The 25,010-nt window shown below is 41.3% G+C and overlaps 1 protein-coding gene across 5 annotated transcripts in view; it reads left to right on the top strand.

Moving 5' to 3' along the window:
• The window catches only part of FN1 (fibronectin 1), an 89,962-nt gene that overhangs the window by 58,613 nt on the left and 6,339 nt on the right, over window positions 1-25,010 (top strand). For 2 of the 5 annotated variants that reach the window (XM_089477709.1, XM_089477706.1), the window contains 15 exons: window positions 1,359-1,448; window positions 3,067-3,336; window positions 4,260-4,376; window positions 4,903-5,067; window positions 6,128-6,283; window positions 7,620-7,733; window positions 10,991-11,260; window positions 12,856-13,043; window positions 14,037-14,124; window positions 14,447-14,623; window positions 15,323-15,412; window positions 15,643-15,822; window positions 17,883-17,972; window positions 19,950-20,398; window positions 22,428-22,566. In XM_089477709.1, the coding sequence (XP_089333835.1) occupies window positions 1,359-1,448; window positions 3,067-3,336; window positions 4,260-4,376; window positions 4,903-5,067; window positions 6,128-6,283; window positions 7,620-7,733; window positions 10,991-11,260; window positions 12,856-13,043; window positions 14,037-14,124; window positions 14,447-14,623; window positions 15,323-15,412; window positions 15,643-15,822; window positions 17,883-17,972; window positions 19,950-20,398; window positions 22,428-22,566 (2,583 nt within the window). The remainder of the gene's footprint in view (window positions 1-1,358; window positions 1,449-3,066; window positions 3,337-4,259; window positions 4,377-4,902; window positions 5,068-6,127; window positions 6,284-7,619; window positions 7,734-10,990; window positions 11,261-12,855; window positions 13,044-14,036; window positions 14,125-14,446; window positions 14,624-15,322; window positions 15,413-15,642; window positions 15,823-17,882; window positions 17,973-19,949; window positions 20,399-22,427; window positions 22,567-25,010) is intronic. The other 3 variants (XM_089477710.1, XM_089477708.1, XM_089477707.1) reach the window with 2 other exon arrangements.

Raw genomic sequence — 25,010 nt, 5'->3', positions numbered from 1 at the left:
TAATCACTTGGAATCCAAACAGATTACAACAATAAAAGAGGATACAGTTAAAATTCTAAAACCCCTATCCCTTCCCTATCCCCCCCTCCAGTATAAAAACATAGTAATACTAAAAAGAGATTAAACCAGACAGATATTAAAACAAAAGTATAAAATCACAGTTAAAATCAGTGGAAGATTTGTAAAAAAAAGGAAAAAAAAAAGAAATGTATAACAGGGACCAGATAGGATGGAAAAAGAGATGGAGAGAAGTGGAGGGGGGGGGGGGGGAGGCAGGAAAATAAAGATGGACCTAGTCTGAAAAGGCCTGCCGGAAGAGATCCATCTTAATAGCCTTCTTAAAGAGCAAGATCTATATCAAACAGAATGGGGAGATTTGAATATGTTCGCTTGTTCCAGTAAAGTTACAAGTTGGAATCTAACCAGTGACTTAAAATATAAAGTCAAATTGAATAAATTGTTTCATAGATTTTTGCTGCGGGGAAGGAAGGTTCAGCAATGAGAGAGAGAGAGAGAGGTGATGGTTCTAGAGCATGTGTAGGAATTGTGTGACCCTCCAGATGCTGTTGGACTGCAGCTTGCAGCAATCCTTGCCTTGATTTTGCTGGCTAAGGCTGCTGGGAATAGCAATCCCCGAACATCTGGAGGGCTTTGTGACAGTCCCATCCCTTTTGTCTAGCTTTTTGTCTAGCTGGTATTAACATTACAGGGACATAGTCAGGATTTTGGAAAGGGAGGGTTGGGCATGGTGGTGCACGCACGCCACACCAACGCATGCCATTCATTATATTAATGGAAGGGGGGTCCGGACCCCACGTCCCTGATCAGTATTTTGACCAGCAGTTGATTGAGGCCTCTCTCTCTCTCTCTCTCTCTCTCTCTCTCTCTCTCTCTCTGTGTGTGTGTGTGTGTGTGTGTGTGTATTTTTTAATGTTAATGCTTAAGTACAGAAACTGTCCAGATTTCAATACAGTTTCTCAGTAAGGAGAAGAATCTTATCTGGAAGTGTTTTGTAGGGAATAAATGACTGTATCAAAAAGCATCTAAATTATATCTAGGCAAAAAATAAGGAAGAAATGGAAGGTTATGTGTGGGGAGGTGGGGGGGAGATGTTATAGGTTAGATAAATCCAAGTTTTTTTGTTTTAAAGAACAGAGAAAACACACACAGCTCCAGAGGTAATATTGAGTGTTCACCTAGAATAACATTTAGACTCTTTATACACTGAGATTTTGAAGTCAAACACTTATTAAGCAAAAAATTCCAGCAGAATACCCTTCCAGACAAAAAGCTGAGATTTGTAGTCCCTCTACCTTCTGTAACTGAGACGTGAAACTGTTGCTGTTTTAAACCTTCAGATCTCCTCCCTGGCACTGTGTATTTGATCAGAGTCTACAGCGTGTATGAACAACAAGAGAGTAAACCTCTGACTGGAGAGCAGAAGACAGGTCTGTAGAATAAAACTGTTGAAATGGCTTCCCTTTCCTTTAGTTTAACTTTAAGAAGAGAGGTTTGTCTTTAATTCAAATTTGTTCTGCCATTTCAGTTTTTGAAAAAAAAAATTGAAAATCATTTTTATTTCTGTGTGCAGAAAAACTTTAATGTCTTATACATTCATGCTTACATTTGAAGACAGTATACAGTGTTATCTAAGGTTAGATAACATTGCAAGCAATTTGAATTTGGGAATGTTTACCCAGATTTCTTAAGAGCGTGATGGAGCTTACATCCAAGTAAATGTCAGCCCTGGACCTACTGAAGACAGTGCAAATAAGATATGGCTCACTTGCTCCATTGACTTCAACAGGACTTAATCATGGCTATCTTGAGCAAAATTTTAGGGAGAGATTTTGCTTTATGAATTTATTTAAGTGCTGTCTAAAATACTCTTGCTGTCTTGAGTCAGAGATGGATGAGTTTGTTTTTACATTTCAGCACTGCAGACATTGCACAGCTTGGAAAGTTACTTCAAAAAGCAGTTGTTTACAGTTATGTTCCAAAGGGCCCCAAAAGTAGTTAGTTCCAGTACAGTTTCATTACTTGCTTGTTTCTCAAAATTACTAAGAGAGTGGTTTTTATTTGCTTTAAAAGCATCTAAACATTTTCCATTGATCAGAATGTGGCAGCACTTGAATATTTTTTTTAAATTATACTCTTCCATTTTAAATGACCATCATACAAGAAAATCCAACTGTTAGTCCCACCAGAACAGAGAGAGTGAATCAATCCCATTTGCATAAAGGTTGATTTACCAGGTTCCCATTGAATCAATGTGTCTCACTTTAGCTGCGACTAACAATTAATCAGCCTTTATTGTTGTAGATAAAGATGAACATTTAGGCCAAAATTTGATACTTTGGCTATTGAGGACAAGCACTATATAAGTAATTTGGGTTTTTGGTAGGTTATTATCCAAGCTCTGAGACCCTATTGCTCTTTCCAAAAATGGAGGTGCTGTTTGATGCTTGAATAAACTAGTATGGCCTTTTTTTATCTGTCAAGAAGACCATGGAGGTTATCACATTAGGGAAGGGGCATCATTCTTCCATCCCTGTCCTTTCACACATGACCTGCACTTGACCTGGCAGGGAAGCGTGAGTGAAAGTGATTGCACAAATCACTTACACTGCCGAGCACACTGAACCCGTCATTCAGCTACTTGGGAAGTGCGAGCGAAAGTGATTGCACAAATCACTTTCACATGAAAGCGGGATGAAAAGCATTACCAAGTGTAAGCTGAAAGTGCTTTCAGCCATCATTTCCATAACAGAAGAACTTGTTATTACCATGACGGCTAAAAGCACTTTCAGCTGATGCCTGATAGCGCTTTTCAGCCTGCTTTCATGTGAAAGTGATTCACGTGATCAATTTCATTCGGATCATGGATGGGATAAGGACAGGGAAGCGATCTCGTCTCTATCACTTCCCCATGTGAAAATGTCCCCTGTATTGTGGCTGGTCCCAGCCTTTGTATTTTATACGTGCGAGCCTTTTTTGACTTCCAAAAAGGCAGTTACCAGTTGTACATGTGATGTATGTCTGCTTCATTTTTCTTGTTAAAAATAGGCCTTGATTCCCCAACTGGGCTGGACTTCTCAGAAATAACAGCCCATTCTCTCACTGTCCATTGGATTGCCCCTCGTGCTCCTATCACTGGCTACAAGATCCGCCATTACCTCGAACAAGGGGGGAGCCGGCCCAAAGAGCTCCGCATTGCACCATCTCGCAATTCCATCACTCTCACTGACCTGGTTCCAGGCTCAGAGTACGTGGTCAGCATTTCGGCCATAAATGGCAAAGAGGAGAGTTTGCCCTTGGTTGGACATCAAAGTACAGGTAAGTGGTTGAGAGGTAAACAAAAGACAGATTAAAATCCTTACTCTTCCTGAGGACTGCTCACGGGGAGCGGGGGGGGGGGGGGAATCATTTTTTCATTAAAACTAATGATCAACTGTTTTAATTTAAAAAGTTAAGTCGAGATTTTTTTTTTGTTCATACTAGAGAGAGAAGTTTAATCTATCTATCTATCTATCTATCTATCTATCTATCTATCTATCTCCTGGCAAGTTGGAGGCCACTGTTTCCCTCATCTGGCTATATTTTGTAGATGGGTGGTAGTTTTATGGCAGATGGGATAGATTTGCATGTTATCCTTATATGTATTTTAGGTAAAAGGGAAATGTTATGTAATTGCTTTTATTTTTTCATCACCTCAGATGGGTTGGGAGGGAATATAGTGGGTTGGGAGGGAATATAGAAATATCTAAATTAAAATATATAAATAAATGACCCCAAATCCTCCACTCACAAAATAGAAAACATTACAGTAGTGATCTCACCTCTTGCTCTTGGATAAAGGGTTAAGCTGGGAGGAAGAGGAATCAAATCAAAATTGGATGAAACTCCCAAATATGGAAAATGTTATACCAGATACATTTTATCTAGTTAACCATTATAGCAGTGATCTTGTCCTGTGTGTCCCTCTATAGCAGGAATGAGTAAAGCACTGCCCACAGACTTTGCAAGCCCCCACCCCCATTTAAAAAAAATTTCTGGGCCATTTCAGGTCCAAAATTGACAAAACGACTCCAGACTGCTGCAAAATGCTGTGTTGGCTAGGGATGCTGGGAGTTGTAGTCGAACAACATCTTAAAAACATCAGTATGTCCATCTCTGCTGTATAGTACGTTGAGTGAAATGCTAGTAAGTTGAAGGTGAAATGTTGCTAACACCTTGCTTTTTAAAACTTGTCTGTCTAGTTTCTGATGTTCCTAGAGACCTGCAAGTTACTGCCACCAGCCCCACTAGCCTGGTCATTTCCTGGGAGCCTCCAGCTGTTACTGTTAGATACTACAGGATCACATATGGTGAAACAGGTTAGTGTTGTATGCCTTGGGAAGTTAACCTCAAGGGCTGAAATACAGAAATGCTAATAAGAGAATTTAAAATAAATTCCTGAAGAGCACTAGTTCAGTTTTTCCAGAATTTGCTGGTTAGTCTCAAGGAGAGCAATCCTTTGAATCAGTTATTGAATGGAGAGTCAATCTGTGTGTTTATGCAGTTCATTCAATGGGTCTACTTAGCCAGGACAAACAATATGTGCCAAGCCCTTTTAAGTAATTACTATGGCTCTTATATACTCTTTGTAGTGGTGGATTTAGGATATTTAAGAGGTGGAGTACAAGGCGGTGTGTCTTTTCCTTAGAGGTGATCTTGCCTAGGAACTAAGGGCTGAATTACCAAACAGTGTTTTTTCCAAAGCTTCTATAATTGCCTATGAGGTTTTTTTAACATTATGGTTTTATGTATTTAAGAGGAAGTTACCTTGAAACTCTTCACATGTGTGAAAAGTAGTTAATGATACTTCTATGCTGATGTTTGCTTGGTTTCTTTTACCCGTAGGGAGCAGTGGGCCCGTTCAAGAGTTCACAGTACCTGGGCATGTGTCCACTGCAACCATCCCTGGCCTTAAGCCTGGAGCAGACTACACCATCACTGTGTATGCAGTTACTGGACGTGGGGACAGTCCTGCCAGCAGCAAGCCAGTCACTGTCAACTACAGAATAGGTAAGGCCAGAACCAAAATTATAGTGAGCACTTGGTATCTGCTGAGGCTTGGTTCCAGAACACCCTGTGGATACCAAAATCCACGGATGCTCATCCCATTATATACAATGGCTTAGTAAAATGGTGTCCCATATGTCAAATAATAAAATTAAGGTTTTTGGAATTTATATATTTTCAGTATATTTTCAAGCCATGGATAGATGAATCTGTGGATAAAGAATCTGTGGATAATGGAGAACCGGTTGTATTCTCTTCAGATAAAAGACCCATTTGCCTTAGACATTGATTCTGTCCATCGTATACACAGCTTTTTTTCAAGAGGATTTCATAGCTTTATGCTACTTTTCTGACTTGTTTAAAACATTTATATCTCCTTTTTCCCTGAATGCAAGATAGTTTATAGCAGTATGCAAAAAGAGTGGTCTGGGTCTCCATGACCCTTTGATCCATCAAACCAATGATAGTTGCTTTATAATGACAGACATTATCACTATTAATCTGCCAAGTGAATTGGAAAAAATATATCTCAACTTGGCATTTAAAACTCAGCAGCCATGGCAAGCAGGCACTCAAAAGAACACTCCAGAAACTGGGTCCACAATAGAGAAGAGTCCTTTTTCATTTAGCTGTCCCTCCCTGCCAATCCAGACAAAACCCAATGATGGTAACAATTGATAGACATGTTCAGATGACAGTGTGTTTGCCATAAGAGTATTATATAAAAACACATTGAGAAGAGATTATTCCCCTGTCTCCTTGTATCACTCGTTCCTGTCATGTTTTTCCCTCTAGTTCTTTACTTTGCAAAGACAGTCTTTTTAACAATACACTTTTTTTATTTGGCCCTTTGTTGAGCCTTGCTGTATTGGATTTGGGTTTTGTTTTTTTTAAAAAAAGGAGCTTTTATTTACTGCTTTACGAAGAGAACTTTTTTTACTGAGCAAACTAAAAATTGAATGAAAAAAAATAATAGTACATGAATATACATAGAGACTTTTAAAAGTGGAGAGCCTGGTGTGAAAGGTGAATGCTGATGCAGATTTCAATGCTTTACATACAGAGGTTGACACACCATCCCAGCTAGAAGTAACAGAGGTACAAGACAGCAGCATCACAGTAAGGTGGCAGCCTTCTTCCTCCCCAGTTACTGGCTACAGAGTGACAGCAGCCCCCAAGAATGGCCATGGTCCCACAAAAACCAGAGTCCTCTCTGCAGGTAAGAACTTTGTGCTCATACCATTTGTGAACAGGGAATAAGATGGTTTCTCAGAGCTATAACTGAAGAAGTGATATCTAGTAAACCAAAATGTGGGGACAGCCCTGGTTTCTTTCCTGGGGTTGGTTGCTCTGAGGTATTGGGTCTGGGGTAAACGTTCCACTGCCTCTTTGGTACTGTCAAGGAAAGATGGAAGGGAAAGGGCTGGGCTGGCAAATTATAACCTTCAAAAGTGCTCAGAAGAACCCAGCACCATGGATGCTGATAATAAAGTCATCTGAAGTATCTAAACCAATGTAGCAATAATGTAAAAATAAAATCCAACAGCCAGCTTGTTGTAGTGGTTTGGGTGTTGATTTGACCAAGGTTCAATTCCCAGCTCAGACATCGAAACCTCGGTGACTTTTGGCAAGTCGCATGCTCTCAGCCTCAGGGGAAGGCAATGGCAAATTTTCTCTGAACAAATCTGCCAAGAAAACCCAACGATTGGGTCGACTTAGGGTTGCTATAAGTTGTAAATGACTTGAAGGCACACAACAGCAACAATGAAATCCAATAGCATGAACTGAAATAAAAGCACACAAGCTTTTAAAAAGTTTAGCCAAAAGATTCTACGGAGAGATAGTGTGCTAAAACAAAATCTTCCATATAGCACCAAAGACACACAACTGAGGCCAAGCTCAATGGCCTGTAAGACTTTCAAGAACCATGCAGCTAGTTCCATATCCCTAAGGCCTATTTGAGCATGTGTGTGTTGTCAAACTTGGGAGGCTTTCAAAAACAACGTGTCCTCACATTGGATACCATCCACTGCTATCACTGAACTATGTAATTGTCATGTTGCATATAAATATAATAACTGCTCTTCATTTGGGCTGAATGACCTGTTCTGGAAGGACAGAACAACTTCTCTACAATATTGAGCAGGTATTATCATCTTGTTGCAACAGAAGTCGTTAAGCCACATTCCAAGAGCATTTTTACCAATCCTGCTAACGTTATTGTTGACATTTATGTAGAACATCTCATCTTGTTCTTGCAAATGTTCGCTGAAAGAGCCTCCAGTGTACAATAGACCATTGAAACTGGCTCCAGAGCAAAGGGTTTTTTGCATTTTGAACAAATTTTTGAGTGTGGAATCCATTAACAAAGCATCCTTCGATTTGGAACAAGTTGTTTATGTAAACAATCCCATCACATCATCTAAAATAAGTTGGTTTACCAGCTGAGAGAAAAATGAACACGCACAGGGGATCTCAACTCAGTTGAGACAGATCAAGGGCATCTATCAATCAACTTCATATGTGATTAATTTTTTATTGGGCTTCTGTTGCAGATCAAACTGAAGTTACAATTGAAGGGCTACAACCTACTGTCGAATATATAGTTAGTGTGTATGCCCAGAGTCAAAGCGGAGAAAGCCAACCACTGGTTGAGACAGCTGTTACAAGTATGTACTTGCATTTTCTGGGTTTCATATCAGGATTGAGTGTGGTATCTCCAAGTGCCTGAGTCCACAGGATATATTTACTACCAGAACTCTGAAAATTAATATATAACCAATATAACCTGGAGAAGCAGCCAAAATACAATCCTTTCCCTTCTCTCCAAAAGCTGTGCTTTTAGTATAATTGAAAAATGATCAATGCAAAAACATAATTTTAATTACCCTTAGGTAAATAAGTAGGAAATGTTTTGGAATGAATTCTCTATGCTAAGATAGTAAAGGTGATTTTACTCAAGAATATGGAATTTTCTATATATCTGATACCTAATATCTAAAGAATATACAGTGTGCTCACATTATATGCAGCTTTGAGCATATGTGCAAGCTGTGTGGGAGCGTGCGGGGTGCAAGGGGCGGTGTGTGCGTGCTGCTGTACCACCATGCCGCTGCACTGCCGCATACGCAAGCCCCATTCACTTGAATGGGGCTTGAGCATGTGTGGTATTTGGCTTACGTGGAGGGGGGCCCGGAACGGATCCCCCGCATAAGCCAAGGGCGCACTGGATCTGTATTCATCTCAACAGCTCTTGGGAACTAAATTATGAAGCTGATATTTTGAACAGCTAAATTCAAAGTTCAGATTTTTAATATTAAATTTGGAAAAAAAAATTTCCAGCCTGTGGGGAATTATGTGGAACAATTGCATCAGTGTAACACTGAAACAACCCTAAATGGCACATTCATCCATGAATTGCTGACAGCTATAGGCCATTGCTGTGCCCATTGGTACAGATTTGACTTGTGTGTGCAAAACTAGGGTATGGCTTCTCCCAAGTAAGAATTCTGCTCCCAAATGAGACTTTTCTGCCATCCCCCAACATTTCTTCCACTCCTCCAACTGCAACAGCATTGCAGTAACTTGAGAATTCAGTTGAGCTTTTAGAAATATAGTTTAGGCATTCAGACAAAAGGGGCAGGCAAAATTGCCATGGGAATGTGTAACACAACAAATATAAAAATGCTAAGTAAATGATATTCAATGTTTCATTCCCTGTAATGCTAAAAAATTGGGAAAAGTAGGAAAATTTTTAGGAGGGGGAGAATTCTTAATTGGGGAATGTCCTCTTTTTGCACCTCCTGTAATTCCACCATTAGGTATATGTTTAATTTCATACCGTGGTTTAGTCCCAGGGCAAGGCCTCTGACCCTCCAGCCATTGATGAGCTATAGTCTACTGTCCCCCACAATTGCTGGTTTCCCTTTTGCAGATTTGATGATTTGCAGAGTTGATTAATATGCTTTCTCTAGGAATCTCTAGGTCTTCCATATTCTGTGACAATAGAGTTGTGCTGGAGGACCTAGAAATTTCTAGAGAATTGTTCTCTCAGGTAAAAAGAATAGTATTCACAATTTTTATTCATATTTATATTTGTGGTTTTATCCACTTTCATGGAGGGGGTTTCCCTAATCCTCACAAATGAACTACTCCCATGATTCTGTGACCAGGTTAAAAAGGGGCTGATGAAATCTGGAGTCCAACAACATCCAGAGGGCTTCAGTTTTTTCCCAGTCCTGCCCCAGGGGTTTATTTCCCAAGTTCCCCAAGTTTCATGGTGAAAGGAAGAACTTGACTCTAAAAGTTAAGAAAACAACTCATCTGAAAGAAAAATAAAACAAAACTGTTGGGTCCCAAGCCTACATAAATCACCTTTCTACCTGGAAGGCATAGAAAAACCACAGCTAGCATTACTTCCCTGTCAATAATGGCAAAAATAAATGACATTATGAATCTTTTTTTGAAAATGAAAAGATGACTTCTTGGCTTATGGAAACTGGCTAAACACCCAATCCTGTGCACAGAAAGAAGGCCCACTGTGGGCAGTGGGATGCCTTCCTAAATAAGTGCTCCTAGAGGTGCAGTGCTAGTTTCCTGACAGCTTTCAGATGGAATTTGAAGCTGTCCATGGCTTCAAAGCTGCTTCCAATGTTACCATGTCACTGCATGGAAGCATTCTCAGAAGTCACTTTTGTGTTCACAGACAACTTGAAGAAATTAAAATAGATTTATGAACTGCTGGACTCCTGAAGACATTCATGGTTGTTCCAGAGCCTCCCAAGAGGCCTTTTTTAGGCATGGACAATGACTCAATAATGTTCTGAAACTGTAACATCAAAAGTGACATTCTGGTTTGCCAAACACTACCCTTAATTGGTGCTTGCTTGTGGGATTTGCTAAGCATCTTACGCACACATTGTGTAATTTGGAAAAGTTTTTTTTCTGGTCAAATAATTAATATGTGGTTATTAATTTTTTAAAAAAACTTCCTTGATGTCTCATTTTAGTCAATTACAGCCATAAAACAAGTCTATCATCCTGGTCCTCTGATGATGCTAATGCAGATTGATTCTTGGAAAGATGAATCTATTCAGCATAATCTCTTTGTCATATTAGAGTTCTAGACTAGCAGAATGGAATGGAATGGAACAGAATAAAATATAATTGCAATGTCAAACCCGCCACCCTCAGAGAAAATTGGCAAGAAAATCCTGTGATAGGTACTCCTTAGGATCACCATAAGTTGAAAATAACTTGAAGGCAAACAGCACCACCACACAGAATAGATTAGGACTGCAGGACCACAGGAGTAGCATTTGTTGGTAGTAGGTTTGCAGCAGTCTTCATGAGCTTGTGCTCATTTCAAATAGAGCCAAGACTGTGGCTGGAAAGGAGACTGAACCCAGTAAGCTTAGTAGACTACTTGTTTCTGCTTGTCCCACTTCTTGGGCTGCGATAGAAGCATCAATGTAACAGGCAGATCTGGTGCCTTTCTCTGGCTTAGATCAGACATGATATGCTTAGCAGGAATATGCATTTCACAGAACTTGGACATCTTACTTTTTCAGACCACGATTCCCAGCATCCCCCAAGCCAGCATGGCCGTTTTGGAATTGTAGTCCCATAACAGCAACAACCAGAACAATGCTTCCAAGCTCTGGTTCATTAACAGATGTCTCTCTGCAACAGCATGTCAAGCAACTGGGTATAGGTTTTATGTGTATCACATCTTGTTATGCAGCTGTATATGCCTTCATGAGGCTTCCCAGGAAGTTGAAAAGAAAATAATTCTAAATTCTATTTCTGAATGTTCAGGAATAGAAGATTGCTTTGCATGCCTATAACAAAATGCTCTGTGCTATCCCAAATCTGCTTCTCCCCTTTCCCCCTCCACTTAACCTATCACCGTTAATTTGCCTAACAGAAATTGACCGCCCTAAAGGACTGACATTCACTGAGGTGGATGTCGATTCCATCAAAATTGCGTGGGAAAGCCCACAGGGGCAAGTCACCAGGTACAGGGTGACCTTCTCCACCCCTGAGGATGGAATCCGCGAGCTCTTCCCTGCTCCAGATGGTGAAGACGACACTGCAGAGCTTCATGGCCTCAGGCCTGGTACTGAGTACACTGTCCGCATCGTTGCCTTGCACAATGGCTTGGAGAGCCTGCCTCTGATTGGGACCCAGTCCACAGGTACACACAGAGTGATGCCGCATGGTGGCCAATTGGCGACTGTTCCCTTTGCCTGACTGGCTAGAGTGGCTTCCAGGAGCAGCTAGTTCCCCCATCCAGTGCGAGGAACAGAGTTCAGGGGGACTTTGCATGGGAGTGTGTGTGTGTGTGTCAGAGAAATATGGGGTTCTTTTTGATGGAAAATTAGAGCAATCCAAGGTTACTGGGTAATACATGGAAGGCTTGATGAGCCACACATACTGAATGCTGTTCAGTAGGCTGCTAGTCTTCCGAGAGCCAGATACCATCACTTGAAACTTTGTCTCCCTCTACCCACTACACTGCCTGCCAGGTCACAGACAAACCCTAGGTGTGACCTTGGAAATATCCTTTCTGGGATAATTCCACATCAAACTAATTCATTATTTCAGGAAGCCTGAGCTTTTTAATTGTTTTTTTTTAAAATACAATAAAACATATACAGTATTTCTTCTGGCTCGTGGTCTTGACCAATGTAGTCCTTGAAAATTAGATTTCTTCATAGCCTTGTGCTCATACCATTTATTGGTACTAAGGACCCTGAGTGGGAGTTGTTTCCTTGAAAATAAGAATAACTTTTTGATTAAAACAGCCATGTGTGAATTTTGTACAAAATACGCCCTAAACTGCAAAGGTTCCTCTCAGTCCAAAATTCTGGTCAGGGTTTCTGAATATTTTTTCTATCCCTAGTAATTATTCACCAGTTACTACTTTCACCATTCACCATTACTACTAGTTAAATAGTAAAAAAAAAAAAAAACCTCCTCTGGTCCCCAGCTGTCAGTCCTTTGCTTATATGTTTTGGCTCTGTTCTAGAAGCTATACAGAGGAACCGCTGCCTGTTCACTGCCCTTTACTCAATTCTTGTTCTCCAAATTGCAGTCAGATACATTATAGGAGAGCATTAGTAATTTGCACAGATGTGTGCATACAAGTGGATGTGTATATTAAGATATAACAGGTGGTCAACACTTTTGAAAGCTAAACTTGGGGCTCTATTGCTATTTGTCTCCTCTTCTCCCGTCAATAATCTTTGTGCTCCATGAGCAATAAACCATATATACAAATCTACTCCCAAAATCCCCTGTTTTATTAAGAATGCTTACCATTTAAAACCTCTTTTCAATTATATATATATTTTTCTTGGTTATATTTTGTTTTTAAGCCTCTTGTTTCTAATAAATGAAAGGCCGAGATACTTGAAAAAGATTCCAAATGCCAGCATCAAAGGTACAAATTTCAAAAGGTTCTTGTAACTGCAGGAGTGGCTATAATAACATAGTGAATTGACAGCAAATGCTGGCATGTAAGGCATGTTCTAGACCAGTACTTCTCAGGCTATCTGATGTGGGGGACTAGCATCTTTTCCCCTAATGTGTCAGGGACTTGTGTTACATTTGTGCCCATTGGCTATAACACTTTCTTTCTGTCCTGGAAACTCTCTCTGGGCTGATAGCGGAATGCTTGTGGACCAGTGCAGATCCAAAGACCACCACTTTGTATTGCTCTGGGCGACTCAGTTTTAACCTTGTTACTCCTTCCAAAATGATCTAAATTTTTAATCTTAAATTTAACAGCAATCCCACCTCCTACAAACCTGAGGTTTACCCAGGTTGCTCCAACCAGCCTGACTATCACTTGGACTGCACCAAATGTTCAGCTTACTGGGTACCGAGTCAGAGTGAATCCCAAGGATAAGAATGGGCCAATGAAAGAAATTAACGTCTCTCCAGATAGTACGTCTGCTGTCATTCCAGGACTAATGGTAACCTTTCCCTTTTTAACTTACTGGATGTAACGTCACTGTTTACAAGCCATTTAAAATTCTGTGGAACACAAGTTCAGCCTATATTGAGCTTTGTTGAGGGTTTAGAAAATAAGATGGACTGAAAGATGGCAGTAGCCTGTGTCTCTTGGTAACTGACATTGATTTCCTTTGTATGGCAAACTGCATGTTCCATGTACATTTTTAAAATGATATATGAAATGTAACTTATATAGATCAATAGTATTCCAAGGCCTAGTCCTTATTATTCTGGTGGTTTCACTGGTCTATATTATTGGGGAAACTGATGCATCTTTCGTTTTTCCCACTCTGATGTAAAAAGAACCAAGAGTACCTGTTGTTTATATCCAACCTGATGGCCAAACTAAAAGGCTAGCTATATTTGATTGTTTACATCCATGTCCATTTCACATGTAAACCAAGATGGTGGTGGGAGTGAAGTGGTAATTTAATATAAAAAAGGATTACACAAGTTTGGAAAGCTGAGCCTAACCCCTTCCTTCCAGTGCCCCATGACCAATTTGCTACAGTGTTTTTAAGTGAAAGCTTTCTGCCCAACAGTTTGGTGCTTTCAGGGTAATCTGTCTGAAACCTAACCCACCTCACTGGGTTCTTACAGGAGTAAAATGTACCAAATGGATACATTCAAAATCATTTGAATCATTCCCCCCTCAGTCAAGTCTTCTGCCTGTATCAGAACTCAAGATGGAAGAAAAGTGCTTGATTTGACTGAGTATGAGAATAGGATATTTTCTTCGAAAGAAACAAAACAAAGCCTAGACTCCTCCTGAATGGGAAGGAAATATAATGTAGTGTCCCTGTCAAATTTTGTTTTTTCTTGAGGTCTATTTATATTTCATCATATCTGAATACAAAATATAACTAGCTGAGAGGTTTTTTTTGAAGTGGGTGGCATGTCAGATTTTTATAGCCTTCCAAATAATGAACAGTGTGTGGTTTTGTTATTTTTAGGTGGCAACCAAATATGAAGTCAGTGTCTATGCTCTGAAGGACTCTCTGACCAGCAGACCTGCCCAGGATGTAGTCAGTACTCTAGAGAGTAAGTTATCCTATCTGTCAAAACAACCCTAAATTCACTGAGCCAAAATGTTTAAAGGTTAGGATGTCTGAAGCTTTTTAACGTAGGAGGGAAAAGCTAAACAAAAAAGAAGATAGTAGAGATGTATGAAATTAAATGTAGTGTGAAAAAAATGGATGAATAATACTAGGATCTGCAATCACTAAATGAAGCTGAATGATCCAATATTTAGGGTATGCAAAGCTAGTATTACTTGAAACTCTACATAGTGGAATTTGCCATCACAGACTCTTGCATATGACTATTATGCCAATGTGAACACTTTTAATTTTTTAATGTGCAGATATCAGCCCTCCACGTCGGGCACGTGTCACCGATGTCACGGAGAGAACCATCACAATTACCTGGCGCACCAAGACGGAGACAATCACTGGTTTCCAGATTGATGCTGTCCCAGCAAGTGGTCACAATCCAGTGCAAAGGACGATTGGCCCTGATGCTAGATCCTATACCATCACTGGTAAGTGAGCTTCTTCATACCTGTCTCTATGTTCCAGAAACACAGTTCTATCCTGTCCTTTGGCTCAAATGCTCTGCAAGCAGGAAGGTTAGCCTGCCAGTTGAAGGTGCCATACAAACAGGAATGCCACTCATCAGTACTGGTTAGGCCTCAGCTGGACCCCATGTTATTTATTTATATTAATTTATATAATTATATAATATAATTATTTATATTAAAATAAATACTATTATTTTGAGAATGATATGAGTAAAGGAGGACAGTTCCAATAAATAAATAAATAAACAAATATGACATAAGATAAGTGCTTGGAACAATACAATGTATCACAATGAAGGAATGCCATGATTTTGCTTTTCCCTATTCTTGCTCTTCTTCAAGGCTCTTCCTTTTTCACATTCTGTGCTTCCACTGTTCTGTTTCCATCTTTCCTTGCTTTTCTCCATCAGTCTACAAAACTTCAAGGATATGAATGTAACTACCTAGTTTACAATTTTTTTTTTTAGTCTCTGCTAGGAGGCAAAACAGTGCACCTCTCTTTTTTCCATTAATGGTGATGATACCATAGGGGCTTATGATCTGAATTCCTTGATGCCCTTCATAACATGTTTTTACTAACTTCCAGGGTGCAGTGTTCTTCAGAATAGAACTTTTTATGAGCAAGGCTAATGTGTTTAAATATTTCATTTTGAAATACAGGCTTGCAACCTGGCACTGACTACAAGATTTACATCTACACCCTGAATGACAATGCTCGCAGTTCGCCAGTAGTGATTGATGCTTCCACCGGTAATGGCACTTTATAAAAAGTCATATTAAATGAAATGATGGTTTCCTTTCCTTTGATCGTGTAGATCATTTGTGGTGTGTTACAGCCCTAACATTTCCCCCACCTTTGGGAATAAAGCAACATGTTGTCAAATGGGGGTTGAAAAATATGGAAACTGCATTATTTCCCCTCTGGGGCTATTATGTCATTTGGAACAGTCTTCATTTGAGTGGTTTCATTTACTCCTTAGCCATCGATGCGCCATCCAACCTACGCTTCCTCACAACCACAAGCAACTCCCTGTTGCTCACTTGGCAGCCACCCCGGGCAAAGATCACAGGATACATTATTAAGTATGAGCGTGCTGGGGAACCGGCAAGAGAGCTGCTTCCTCGTCCCCGACCTGGCACTACAGAAGCCACTATCACTGGTATGTACTCCTTGGAGAGACAAACTAATATTCTCTGCAAATCCAAGCTTGGAAAGTTACTTGTTGGGTGGTTGCAACTTCCAAAATCTCCCAGCGAGTGGCTATGTTCATTGGGGGAATTTTCAGTGTTGTAAGCCAAAACAGTTACTTTTTCAAGCACTGCCTGAAATACAGTTAATAGTATTGTGGCACTTGAAATTTGGCAGATATTACTGCAATGGCTTTTTGACACTGAATGGAATCTTTGTGGTGTAGAGGCCAGGAACCCCTGACAAGTAAGAGAGAAGGATTGCCATGGCCTTCAGATAAAAGCTGTGGGATTTCTGGGAGCATTTGGTTAGTCTGTTGGAAACAGGAAATCATACTGGATGAACTTTCAGTCTAATTTAGGAAGGCTTTTCCTTGATGTTCTTCTGTCATCTCTCTGAAATAGAGGAGCTACACATCAAGGGCCTGTATAGTAGGACAGACAATGTTTTTCTGATGACAGATAATCTTTTAAGCAGATACTAGATTATCACATCACATTTTCCCCATGAACATATGAAGCTGTCTTTTAACAAGTTAGACAGAGCTTGGGCTATTTGTAGTTCACTGACTGGCAGTAGCGCTTCAGTTTTTCAAACATGTGGCTTCTCCAATCCTAACGATGTTGCAAAATCTATATCTAGGGGCCTTTTGAGTTCAGAGCTTGTAGTTTGCCACTGTAGTCCCTTTACTGGACATTAATTATAACCTCTAACAGCATAAATGCTTTGAATTTTGTTCATTACCTTTTTGCTTTTGACTTCTGGGATGTGATATGAGGAACAAATGGAACTTGTGGTAAGTATTCATCAATCAGCGAGAAGGTAAAGAGCTACTGCTCACTAATGTTTTATGAAGAAGGGAAATAGATCTTGATCTGAACCTTTCCTCCTACCCATAGCATTCAATGTCTCTTAGCCAACAGACCTGAATTGGATCATCTGATAACTGAGCTTAGATTTCATTCTTAGCCATAACGTGGAATCACTTCTAGCTTCTGGTAGAGCACAACAGCTGTCAGGAACTGGTAGATAGAAAGACTAACCAAATGCTGGCTTCATTTCCCCACAATATTGGACCTTTCTATTATATCCTAATTCAGACCTGTTTTATTTTACTGTGTTTCCCCAAACACACACCTTTCTGCCATGACTGCTATATTCAGAGTAGTTTAAAATATCTGAAATAAGAATAAGCAATGAATAGTGTTAACTTAAGCAATCAAAATTATAAAGCAAAAACAATAATAGTAAAAACAGACTACTGCTGCTGTAGCAGATTAAAAAACAAATCTAAAAATAAATGTGAATTGATGGAGCTGTGTTGCAGCATAAACAACAAAAATTCCTGTGGCACTTTTAAAAACAAGATTTATTTGGCCTGCATGGTCACAGACTGCAGCCTGTTCCTTCAACCTGCATCTGGTGAAGTAGGCTGGAGTTCACAAATGCTTATGTCCACTAACACTGGTTAGTTTTTTAAAGAGCCACAAGACTTCTCATTATGTAGAGAGATCTTGTAGCACCTTTGAGAAAGAAAGAAGATGGCAGAATGAGCTTTCATAGACTTCAGTCTACTTCCTTAGATTGGAACATCTGAGGAAGTAGACTGAAGTCTGTGAAAGCTCATGCAGCCAATTTCTTTCTTTCAGTTAGTCTCAATGCTGTTACAAGATCTTTCTACGTACTGATTCTACAGACTAACACGGCTATATCTTTGAAGACTCGTCATTATTTGACTCTTAAAATGAGAAATTTACAAAGCAAAACCTAACCCTGTCGGGTTAAATCAGAGATTGGAGACATGATATTTTGAGGTTACAACTTCCTGCACTTCTTAGTGGTCATGATGAGTGGGAGGTACTAGGAGTTTTACTAATGTTTCCTAGCTTGGATTCGATGCCTGGCTACAGAGTGACTAAATGGAAGAAAACAGGTTGGAAGGGAAAATGAAGAACAAACAGTTAGGCAGATCCTAGAAAATTATTTGAGTCTGATGGTGCCATCTTACTTCTTCTTTTAATCATTTCTCAGGTCTCGAACCAGGGACAGAATACGTCATCCACATAATTGCCGTAAAGAATAGTCAGAAGAGTGAACCATTGATTGGAAGGAAAAGAACAGGTAACATTATCTTAGGCTGCCCGCTTAGCTAGGAGTAGGCCCCACAAAACTAATGGACCCTTATTTTGTAATAGACAAGCTGTAGAATGTTGCTGTTACTCTTAGCTACAGAGGCTAAAGGTTCCTCTGTTTTAAACTTCAGATAATTCTGATGGTAGACAATTAATGTTGTTTGAAAGCTTGCTTTCATTTCTGGTCTGGTGTATTTTGACAGTGACTGTATTGTGGTGCTTGCTAGCGTCTCAGTTTATTATAAACTATCATATAAATCAGACCAGAGCAATATTTACACTTCAGTTCTGTACATGTTTATTCAGTATTAAGCTTTGTTGTGTTCTCTGGCACTTACCCCCAGGTATATAGCATCGCAGCTCATTTATGTAATTGAAACTTGTTTCCATTCTACTGAATTAGTTTAATCTAACTGTTTAATGTGGCCTGGAATATATCTTTGCTAACTTTTGGTGGATTCAGAAAGAAGAGCCTAAACTGACTGATTAATATCAGTGGATGCCTAAGGATTTAGGCTACACCTGATCAGAATCCATGATCTGAATTCTGTTGGTTAGGCACAGTTACAAAAGATCCTTTGAACCAATTGTTAATAGGGAGAACCAGTGTGGCGTAGTGGTTTGAGTGTTGTATTGCAACTCTGGAGGCCAGAGTTCAATTCCCCAGTCGACCATAGAAACCCATTGGGTGACCTTGGGCAAGTCACACTCTCTCAGTCTCAGGAAAAGGCAATGGCAAACCCTCTCTCAACAAATCTTGCCAAGAAAACTCTGTGATCGGTTTGTCTTAAGGTTGCTTTAAGTCAGAAGTGACTTAAATGCAGACAATAAATCCTATTGATTCAATGGATCTACTCTAAATTGGTACTAACAGTAGGATTCAGGTCCATGTTTGCCTACTTGCTACTGTTTTTCCATGATTCATCCTCCAGAGAAAATGGGTATTTGATGGACCATATCAGGAGTGAGAAACATGATTGGGGATGAGGGGAGAGGGAGGAGAGTCCCCATTCACCCAGCACTGGCCATGATAGGTATTATTCAGTGGTGGTCCTTGGATTAGTGCTGGGCCCTGAGCCATTGGCTGCCAGTCTCTAGCAAGTTTCCAGGAAAGAAAGAGCCAACGAGCACAAATTTAGTGCTGGCACCAGCAACATTAGAAAACAGGAATTGCCAGTCTGCCCCATCAGATATCAGGAAAAATATCTGGAAGGAAAGAGTGTGTGAAGCTACCCTGTCCCATATGGTAATTGCAGGAAGCACAGGGAGGACTAAGTTACCTTCCACTGTTTCCTTTGCTCAGTTCCCCTTGGCTTTTGGGAAGGCCAGCAGCACATGGGTGAATCCCCCGAGACTGGGGTATGTGGCTGTGTGGCAGCTTTTATTATGGAGGGAGATGGGGGATTGTACGAATTTCCCAGGAGCTTTCATGAAACAGATGAAGACTGTCCCTAGACCACATTACATGCATGAGTTGCTGAATCTTCTTCATGCCCCCATGATAAAGGGGAATTGAGGGATTTATCATCTCAAGAAAATAGATCTTATAAATAGGCTTAAGGTGTAAGGAAATATTTCTCCCTTTCAGCTGAAATGCATCAGGGCAACAGAATAGAGCAGTAGGGTATATAAACATAAATGTTTTTGTCTATTTCCAAATGTCTCAGAAGATAAACATTTATGGCAATTGGGTTCCTTCACAGATAAGATATTTTGAAAGGGACTCAGATGCACCAGGGTTGTCATATCCACATGCTTTTGCCTTCCTGTTCAAGTGCTCTAAGTAGCCCCTGTAGACTAATCGCGGTAAAGCTTTCCGGGAGCATGTGGCACCCTTGAGAATGATGCTAACATTTAATTGCTTGAATTAAGCAGTGTTTTATGGTACAGCTGCCTGGTTTACATGTGTAATGAATGCAGTGCTTGCTGCTGCTGGCTTCATGGCTTCTAACCACTCTTTGCCTAGATGAGCTTCCCCGGCTGGTAACATTTCCACTCCCTGGCCCAGGTACGCCAGAGATCCTAGATGTGCCGTCTGAGAATACACCTTACTTCACAAACAATCCCTATGACAATGGAAATGGTATCAAACTTCCAGGCACTTCTGGTCAGCACCCTACAGTGACCAACCCAGGCCAAGTCATCGTGGAAGTGTATGGATCTCGGACTCCCACAACTGCAGCCACTCCGTCACAGCGTAGACCAAATGAAGAGTCTGTGGTGGTGAACCGTTATCCAGTGCGGATACCAGAGGTGGACAGGCCTTCTTACCCTCACAGCCTTCTGCCTAAGAATAACCGCACAAGGCCCCAGGAAGCACTATCTGAGACCACCATCTCGTGGACCCCCTATTTGGAGAGCTCTGAGTACATCATCTCTTGTCAGCCTGTTAGCTCTGAAGAAGAACCTACAGAGGTAAGTTCCATTTCAACCCCCCCCCCCCCCCAACCATTCATAATAGTGAAACAGACTAATTTCATTATTATTCATGCTGATTTGACTAGGATCTCCTTACCAGTCACTTAATCTGGGGCCAGTCCAGAGCATTATGTCCTGGACTGGCTCCGGACTGACTGTGATGATGACCATGTGCATCAGGCTGAATCTGGCATGATGGCACATCATTGGGCACACGGACCAGCTGTGCCAATATTGCAGCCGCTGCAGTCTTACTAGCCAAGCAGCTCCCTGCAAGAATGTGGCTATTGCTGTTGCTTCTCTTAAGATCAGAATGGGGTGCCTTGCTCTGCCCCTGCCTCATTGATCACACAGGTGCCCTGTTTTGACCTCAACAGAAGTAACAGCATGCTGGACAGGCTTTACACAGAGTTCATGCCCATGAGGAAGTGGTGGCTCCAAAAACAGGCCATCCCCTTTCCCTGCATCACTCAACATGGGGAAAGGGATGGCACAACACTTGGTTTGTTGACAACTGGATTGGGCCAGATTGGAACTGATCCAGCTGTTCAGATGCACAATAAACCTGAGATCACTCTGTGGTTTCCAGGAAACACTGAAATTTCCTCTGATGTAGTTTAGTTCAGGGCAAAGTCAGGATAAGAACAAACAAACCCAGATCCTCCCTGAAAGTAGCCGTACATTGTGAGGACTGCCAGCACTAGCTTTGGAGTGAGTGTGGCAGTTTTCACCAGTTTAGCCAAGCTCTTAAACAACAGCATCAAGTTCAATGGTGTTCCCAAAGGAGCTTATGGTCTGAAACAAAGCGGGAAAAGAAAAGGGAGAAAGGCAGGGTATGTGTGTGTGTGTTACTAAATATGATAATTAAATCTGACCATTGAAGTTTCCTGAGCATAAATTTTAGTGACTATTGGGAATGATAATTAAGGGAGGGAAGACAAAGTCCATATGATGCAAATGGGATTTGAGAATGGAGATGAGGGAAGGGAAAGGTCATGTTTTTAAGTCAAGAGAATGGTTGGAGTAATTTAAGGGAGCAGGAGGCTGAAGAAGATAGAGGTAGATGACCCACAAGAAAAAGCAGATATATAAAAAGTTAGGGTCGTGATGCAGACCAAAAGTACAGTGGGCCCTTCCCATCCATGGGGGGTTTGGTTGTGACCTCTCATGCAGATGGGAAAAACCACTGGAGCTCAAGCCCATATTAGTTGCCCTGCCATTTGCTAATATGGGCTGGGGCGATTCAGGGGAGCTCCATACTGGATGGCTAGCCTGCCAGTGTGGCAAATTCATTGTATAGAGTGAGGTGTAAGTGAGTGAAAGCTTCTGAAGTAAATATTTTTGTAGGAATATGAAGAGGATATCACAAAAGGGATGAGCAAAGTTAACTAGTTTGGCAGCACAGTTTTTGAAGTGAGGACTGAGGAGTGAAAAGCAAAGGCCAGAGAAGGCAACTGCAAACTTGAAAGTGAGAAACAGAGCAGAAACCAGAATTTTGACAGGAATGGCAGAGTGGTTTTTGCAGGGCCATACAAGGAGGAAGTCTGAAAGTCTGAACAGTCTTATAAGGCCAAGATCTCCCAACATTTACTTGAGCAGTAGAGGAAGACACCCCCAGTGGCAGCTTCCCACCTTGGTGATGACATCAGAACATGGGCCAAACAGTAACATAGCTTCCTTTGGCCCACACTGTTCTTGGCATGTGGAGCAGATCCAACTGGCCACACACTACTAGTTAGTTAGGAAACAGAGATGGACTTCCGGGAGCAAATGTGGGGTAAAAAATCCCATTGCTGCTAAACATTTCTCTCTCTTTCACTGATACTCTGTATTTTATTTGGGTAAAGAGAAGCTACCTCTGGATTGCATTGTGCTTGCATGTGTGCGCATGCATGCAGGCACACACACACATAAGATAACCCTGCTCTAGAGATTATGGCGGCTATAAAAAACACTGTACTTTTTTTTTTTTTACAAAGCAAAAGATACCCTTTCTTTTAATGCTTTGAATTTTCTCATCCTGCAGGTCAAAGTTCCTAGCACATATTCTAGTGCTACTCTCACAGGTCTTACAAGAGGTGCCACCTACAACATCATAGTGGAGGCAATCAAAAATCGTAGAAGGCATAAAGTTCTTGAAGAAGTAGTCACAGTAGGCAATTCCGGTGAGTGGATGCAAAACTTGATTTGTAATCTATGGTTTATTGTGTTGGTTATTACATTTATAACCAGCCATTTCTTCATGGTGCTGGGGTGCCATATATGCATTATGCATGCACGAAACCCACACACCCATGCTCATCCTTGCAACAAACATGTGAGGTGGGTAAGTTTAGGAAACATTTTTCTGGCCTATATGCTATCTAAGGCGGGATACAAACCGCCATATAGTACGTATAGGATACGTACTAGGGTTAGGAAGGGGCGGTGCTTCCGCACCCCCCTAACCCTAGTACGTATCCTATACGTACAAGATGGCGGCGCCCCTTCCACATGGGCGCCGCCATCTTTACGTACTGGACGCATAGCGTCCAGACGTGTCGCGCCGCCTATGATGTCGTGAATGCACCAGCGGCGCTTCGCGACGTCATCAGTGTGCCTCAAGAAGAAGCTCCGAAATGGAGCTTCTTTTTTGCTCCGCGCGGTTTGGCTGCTGCAGCTCCCGCGCGGAGCAAACGGCGGCGGCAGGGAAGCGCCGCTAAGCGGCGGTTTGTATCCCGCCTAAGAGATTCTGGGAATTTCAATCCAAAAACTTTTTGAAGCTTTGGACAGATTATTATTCCAAATTATCTGGTGACTATCATGGCCCAGTGGTGACTAGAACCCAGACTATTCTAAACATTCTGACATTCCAACCAATGCACCACACTTCTTCTCTAGTTCTTATTTCATTTATTGTTGTGTGGTAGTCCAGTTGGAAGATATGGCGTGAAATCTGAAGTTGGTGGGGTGTACAGCTCTGCCTCTGGACCTGGCAATAATGTGTTTATAGAAGGTGAGAGCACTCAGTGGCCATTGCCACTCTAGACCAGAGCTGTAGTCTGATACTGTTCCATTGCCACTGTGCAATTGGGGTGGGGTGGGGGATTGCACAAGAAGGTACTAAATACTTCCTTGTGCAACAACCAAACTAGAATTCATGCTTCCGTAACCTCTGCTGATGATAGCGTACGATATTGGTGTAAGTCACCAATAGGATTCTAACCTCAGGGTTCAATCCTACAGCACAAGAGCAATCCCATATACAAGTCCCATGGTAGGAAGGACTGTGTTTGAAGGAGGTGCTCTGGAAATGGTCAGTCTCCATGGAATAGGCAAGCTGTACTGAAAAGAAAAGTCCAAATGAAAACTTTTCAGAAAAAGAAAGTGTGCTTTGCCTAAAATTCTCCCCTGACCACAGTTGTGATCAGATGTGTAGAAAGCTTTCTTTGGCCTTGCTCATTACACCCACAGTGAATGTTAGCATGCATGATTTCTCTGTTATTAAATCCGATGGAGTTTCAGAGGGCTTACTCCCAAGTAAGTAAATCTTGAAATGAAGCTGGATGGTTTTTCTGGTGACCAGGAATTGAATGTTCCTCCTCTACACACACAGAATGTAATAATTCTCCACAGGTTAAAAAAAAAAAGAATCTGCACAGGAGGACAGACTAGGACTTGCTAGTTTTCTATATGGACAGAATTCTTTGTCTGCACTAGGAAATGGTATACTGCACAGTGTTTTAGAAAGAGCAGATATTCAAATCTGGAACTCAATCCGTGTAAAGAGTTTGGCTGAGTTGGTTCCAGGCCCTTTGAAAGAGTGTGGGTTGCTCCCCACTAATGTATTTTTTTCTACTGATCTCCTGCCCTGAGGAGGAAAGTGGGTTTACCAAGGGGAGGGATGCCTGTTAGCAGCATACAGGCAGACGGACAGGGCCAATTCTGTGGCCTCAAATAATGCTCTCACCAAGTTATGGTGTGTCTTTCACAGCTGAAGAGCATAGGGAGTGACCTTGTAGCTCAGTGTTGTCAATGCCATGCATGGACAATTGTTGCTCTCCTGATGATTTTGGATACCACTCCCAGCAGCCTTTGCTAGCATAACTAATGGTGCATGGAGTTTGTTCTACAACAACAGTGCTTGATAATCTACTAGAAATGGTGGACTGGCAGCCCCCCCCCCCCAAATGTGCCAGGGACTAGTGCCATATTTGTGCCCACAACTGTTTTTGCCCTGGAAACTTGCCATGAAACAGCAACCAATATTTCACAGACTGACAGTGGTCCATGGACCATCACTTTATGTATCACTGATATGGAGGGCTCCAGTCTCCCATTCCTGGTGTACACTGACAGTCAGTGGCTTTCCAGGGTCATTACTACCCCTACATGGAGATGCCAGGAGCTGGACTTTCTATCCTGCAAAGCAATAGTCCTATTGCTGTCTGTCCACAGCTAAGGAAAGGCAACTGAGCCAGTTTCTTTGTTCTTGTTAGCAGTTTGATTTTGAGACCATGCATGTCTTCGTATTGGCTTAATGCTCACCTCTCCCTGTGATTTTTTTCATCCTCATCAATGCCCTGACCCGAAGGCTCTATGCATATGTGTAATGCACTCCATGTGAGAG

This window comes from Sceloporus occidentalis, unplaced genomic scaffold (assembly GCF_023333645.1).
Source record: "Sceloporus occidentalis isolate IW3139 unplaced genomic scaffold, rSceOcc1.0.p SCAF_12, whole genome shotgun sequence".
In the NCBI taxonomy this organism is placed as follows: Eukaryota; Metazoa; Chordata; class Lepidosauria; order Squamata; family Phrynosomatidae; genus Sceloporus; species Sceloporus occidentalis.
The sequence above is the reverse complement of the archived record's forward strand: the minus strand, read 5'-3'. Positions and strand labels throughout refer to the sequence as shown.